This window comes from Cyprinus carpio, chromosome B21 (assembly GCF_018340385.1).
Source record: "Cyprinus carpio isolate SPL01 chromosome B21, ASM1834038v1, whole genome shotgun sequence".
In the NCBI taxonomy this organism is placed as follows: domain Eukaryota; kingdom Metazoa; phylum Chordata; class Actinopteri; order Cypriniformes; family Cyprinidae; genus Cyprinus; species Cyprinus carpio.
Genome location: NC_056617.1, coordinates 16,969,819 through 16,975,685, shown reverse-complemented (window position 1 = coordinate 16,975,685; position 5,867 = coordinate 16,969,819). Strand labels below are relative to the sequence as shown.

Here is a 5,867-nt window from a genome sequence, read left to right as displayed (position 1 = left end):
AGCATGAAGTGTTCAAACACACAAGGATGACACTAATTACAGCATGAGCAGGAGGTAAACTGCTACCCTGGCATGATAAGGGGGAGAAGTTTTCCACTGGGAGTGAGAATTCCTGGGAAAATACTTGTCCAATCAACTGCTTGATGGTGTGACTATGGTTGAGGAAAAGGAAAACTGCAGCTAGGAGCTTTAGACTTCTTTCCTGGAATATAATTTGACCCTAAACCCAAATATTATTATTATTATTATTTTTGTACTGTGCAAGCAGTATTCCCGAAAGAGCTGTGCACTGTAACATCATCCTAAAATGTACATTTCCATAAGCCTTCCTCAGTGGAAATACTGCACTAAAAATCCATTTTTTCCTGATTTACATACATTACTTACCTACTGTAAGTATGCAGAAGTGTAATAATGAGTTCCTTGTCTGGAAACACTATACTGTTTTAACTTCATACTTGTTTGTTCACTTACTTGAAAAATAAAAAAAAAACTTAAATAATTATAACCCTTAATGATGCCCCCTATAGAACATCAAAATTATTAAAAATAAAATATTGAAGTGTCATGCATATGTATATATGTAATATATATGTAATATATGTATATATATATATATTAGAAGAAAATTTCAGACAGCACTTAGAGGCTTTTGCATCTGAACTCTTCATATATATATAAGAGTTCAGATTGCATAATTAATTGCATAGAAATAGCATAGTTGCATAGAAAAGGACCTATAAATTGCCATTAGAGTAAAATTATTAAACCTAAACATAGGAGCCTGAAAAAAATCCTAATTTTAGATAAAACTCTTCATATATTCCTGTATATAAATGGCGTACACACTGTCAAAATTGTATATAGGTTTGTTTTAGTAGTATTTTTTAAAGTGTGTGTGTTTGTTTATTTATTTATTTATTTTATTTCTTATTTAAGAGGTCCTGTTATGTCCTTTTACAAAGTCTTGATTCGGGTATAATAGAACAGGTTTTCCTGCTTGAGTGTTCCAAATACACATTATTTTTCACATATTTTACATTATTGCAGCAGCTCTCTTCTCAGTCTGCCTCAAACGCCCTGTTTAGTTCCAGTTTTGATGAAACCCCACCTTCAACACATGAAATCTACTCTGATTGGTTAGTTGGCCCAGAACCACTTTTCGAGGTGTAATATGGGATTTGACCATGATGCAGACAAGGCACGTGCGCAAGTAGATTTGGTCCTCGCTGCTGTGGGCAGTGTCAGGTTAAGCCAAGATATCAGAGTGAAGAGATTGTTAGGTAATGTGGCAGCAGCAGCCAGCGTGATTCCACCGGGTCTACTGCACATTAGAACATTTCAGTCGGTTGTTTGGTAATGATGGACTGGGGTGAGGTCCTCGATGGGTGGCCAAACCATGAACACTGGGAGGGCCAGCATTCTCATGGCACATGAACTGTCTGGAAATGGGGGCAGTATTTCTATAGTAGCACTGAAATACTTCCACCCACTACCGAGGGGCAACCATGGGCTCTCCTCCTGGAGTTCTAGTGAGGGTTCCTCAGGGCCAAGTTCACCTGTTGCTTGTAGCTCTGTTCTGGCAAGACCAAGTCTGGTTCTCAGATCTAGTGTCTCTCCTGGATGGTGCTCCTTGAGAAATTCCCATTCGGAGAGACCTTCTGTCTCAGTTGCAGGGGTTGATCTATCACCTCCAGCCAGAGATCTAAAAATTTGGGGTCTGGACATCTGGACATTTCCCATGGTTTTTATTCTTTCTGTAGTCTAGTATTAGTTGGGCAGTTTTAAATCTTGTTTAGGAATGAGTTTAGGATTTATTGAATTAAATTGGATTTATTTTATAAGGAAAACAAAAAATGGTGGAATTATCATCCAATGTAAAATCCGTCGAGGCCTATTAACTATTTTTTTTTTTAGGTTGTTTATATATATATGTTGTTTATATATGAACAGTTGACAACAATTAATTAAATCAATCAATCAATCAGAATTTTATAGAAATTAAAATAGAAAATACAAATAAAACATTTTACAAAAGCTTATAACCTCAGTCTTTACAGTGCAATAAAAGCTCCACGTGACATTTTTTTTTTTTTTATTGCTGACCAAAGATGATATAAATATATTTACATAATAATTTCATCATGATATGAGATCAATGTAATTTTAAATAGCTTACATAAATTAGGAAATAAAAATAAAAAAAATACAAAATCAGACCTCATTACTGGGTAGGGCTATGATATTGTGAAACAAATAAATAATTAATAGTTTTTGATTATTGACCATGATGCTGTAACTATCATTATTAAGCTTAATAAATAGAATATACTTATACTTATACTTATACTTATATATAGAATATACTGTTTGTGTTGGGGGAAACAGTAAAGTATAAGATCTTAACTAGTATTGCACATTATTATAACAATATGCATTAAAATACTTTTATTATTATTATTATTATTATTATTATTATTATTATTATTATTATTATTATTATTATTATTATTATTATTTGTGGCTTTATCCCTGATAAACTACAAAAGTAGGCAGAAAAAAAAATGTTTCATGAATTTATTAATTCAATAGTTAGAAATTCTCATTAATTTACAATAAAGATTAAATAACAACATTCACATGCTACCTTAGAAAGTTCAGCCCAGTTCCAGTACATCCAGTCCTCTAAGGAACAATGTAACATCTATACACTAATGCAGGCCTGGTAGTGGAGCCAAATGATATTATATGTTCTTAACATTGACCAAAAACCTATTTAGCCAGTACACATTGCTTTAAGGGAACCCTAAGTCATGTACTGCTCTACTCTATTTACTAGCTCAACATGTCAGCTCATTTCTGCCCTGGAGAAGTGAACTGAATGCAAACGCTTTGCACTGCTTCTGAAATATAGTAACCAAAAATCTAATTAAGCAACTAAAGCTATACCATTATTGCTTGGCTCAGCAGGGAAATGCACAGCAGAACATGTATAGCACAGTTACATCATAACACAGATTTCCTTGTTTTATTAAAGGGTTAGTTCACCCCAAAATGAAACTCTGTCATTAATGACATTTTTGCATACAAAAATTATTCTCGTAGCTTTCGCAAAACTGAAGTTGAGCCACTGATGTTACATGGACTGTTTTACTGATGTCCTTACTACGTTTTTGGACCTGGGAACATTTTAGCTGCATTGCTGTCTATGGAGGGTCAGAGAGCTCTCGGATTCCATCAAAAATATATTCATTTGTGTTCCAAAGATGAACAAAGGTCTTATGTGTTTGGAACGACATGAGGGTGAGTAAGTAATGACAGAATTTTCATTTTGGGGTGAACTTAGCCTTTAACTGGCACAACAACTCTGAAATTGGATGTGGCACAAATTTTTAATGCCTTAAAGATGCTATTTTCTGACTTACAAATGCTATAATTAGGAAATATCTAATATGATGAAATTCAGGAATTTTCGAGTGTGTTTTAAGCATCCAATATTCTTTGGGGACATGTTTCATTGAATGCCTAAATCTAAAAGCATTTATGTATTGTTATATATCTAGAGCAATGCTATTGTGGCAATAAATTAAATTTGTGATCCTGCAATTGTCAGATGGTAAATAGTTGCAATTGTTGTTTTTATGAATGGTTTATCCTCAAATGTAAATGCTTTCCATCTTCACAAATATCAAAGTTATTCAGCTACGAAGTTAAACCTCATATTTAATTATTAAATATGAACTGAATTAGAGGCAATTACAAAATCTTCTTTCTGAATAATTTCTGTGCAGCTGTAAAATGTGCTTTAATGAGCATCATCTGCATCAAAACTCAGCATACGGTATCCTCAGCAGAGTCTGAAAAGCTTATTTTATATTAGGCAATACTGTGTGATCAAAGTGCCTTTATGTTTCCTGCTGCTGCAGCCACAGAAGATGAAAAATTAAATCTGAGTTAATATTTCTCTTCTACAACCTGTTATCAATGCAACGAAATAATAATAATTAAAGAAAAAAAAAATGTTAAGTAGTGTGCCATATGGTAAATTACTTTTTCTTTTAACTGCCGGTTGCTGTTGTTTTTCATCAAAAATGTGCATCTTCACAATATTTATGTTTTAATGCAGTAAACTCCAAATGTGCAGGAAATTAGGCCAGAAATACCGGTGTGAACCACATATGTCCCGTTTTAACATCTGTTAATTATAGACATTGGCTGAACTTTTTAGAAGCACTAAACATAATTATAGTACATAACAGTAAAATATATATATATATATATATATATATATATATATATATATATATATATATATATATATATATATATATATATATATAAATAAAAAAATCCTACTGTTAATTTAAAAAGTGAATGTAGTAATTGGATGCGTATAGTTAGTCAAACATTGCAACATGCCCCTGTGGAGTGGTAAAGCCAGTATTATTCTCTATAGAGCTCCTTTGATATGTTTTATTCCACTGGCTGATTGCAATGCAATCCAGATGTGTCCTTTGCCCTTCTGTGTCACGGTGGAGCTAATGGTTGGTGTTTTCTATTTCTCTTTGAGTTGCAAATTTCCCAGAATTGCCGTTGTCTGTGTGAAACCACTAATTACCTTGTGTAATTAGACATAAATTATGGTGCGCAGAAATGTCATATTGTACTTCAGTGCTGTGAACCTAGTATGTTTAAGAGGGCGAGAGATGTAGATTTATCTGTGGAAAGGACTGTTTTAATGAAATGGATTAGGCTAATTCATGTTAATTAGAGTGCCACAACAAACAAATGCTTATTATCACACAGTGACATCAGAAATGTGCTCCATTCAATGTAGAAGACATCATATAAACAAAGATTTTGCATTAGTAATACTAGTACAAGTTTGTGTGATAATTATAGTAATTACATCTTGTGTAGTCTGCTTTCATGTCCAATTGCATTAGGTAATTAACTTTTTTTTTTTTTTTTTTTGTTATTTTAGAATAACTTAAGGCACATTAGTCTATTTTCAAGTGCTGTTTTCAAGTACATAAAGTGCATGAAGCATAACCGAAAGATTATTTGCTTTGTTGATATTTTAGGCCACAAACTTCTATGGCAGTCTCTGTTACAACAACATTAAGATCACTTGTAGATCATTTCAATATCAAGCTGTACTATTCCATCAATAAAGATAAAGAAAAAGGATGTGGCCTGTCATTATGAATATGGCAACTCCACATTTAAAATTATTTATTTGTTTGTTTTCAGTTTCATATTTCAGTGTAAATACATTTGTGTGATTATATTATTTTTTTTTTACATAATACAGTCTAAAGAAAATCCTACATAAGAAATGTGATGTTGCAGTAGTTTGTTGTAAACCATGTTATGTAATTTTGAAATATCAAATAATACTGTACGATATAAAGAAAAATTAATTTGAAATTGTGAGAATTAAAGTGCAATTGTTAGAAATAAAATCTAGATGTGGGATATGTCACAATTATGAGAAATAAAGCTGCATTGTGGAATATGAAATTGAAATCACAAGAAAATGCAGGCCCCCCACCCCCCATCACAATAATGATATATATATATGTCACGTTATGCTGCCGGAAGGAACATGGAGCCGTGGATAATCGAAAGAGACTTTAATAGTATCCAACACAGAGGGTAAATCCAAAACAGGGAAAAAGGAGGTAGACACAGGTACATCACTGGTAGCCCTGAGAAACACTAACTGAACAGACTGGGGCTTATGAACACAGGGACAAAATAGACACAGCTGTAATCAAATTAACACAATTAACACGAGGAGAAACTGGGTCAGGAGGAGCAAAACATATACAGACAGTCCAGAACCCTGACATTTCGCCCCCCTC

General features: G+C 33.1%; 1 protein-coding gene across 1 annotated transcript in view; it reads left to right on the top strand.

Annotated features, from left to right (window-relative positions):
- The first annotated feature begins 1,508 nt into the window (after positions 1-1,508).
- LOC109045382 (glycine-rich cell wall structural protein 1-like) overlaps positions 1,509-5,867 on the top strand; it is a 13,968-nt gene continuing 9,609 nt past the window's right edge. Inside the window, exon 1 of the mRNA XM_042748369.1 lies at positions 1,509-1,626. Coding sequence (XP_042604303.1) covers positions 1,509-1,626 — 118 coding nt within the window. The remainder of the gene's footprint in view (positions 1,627-5,867) is intronic.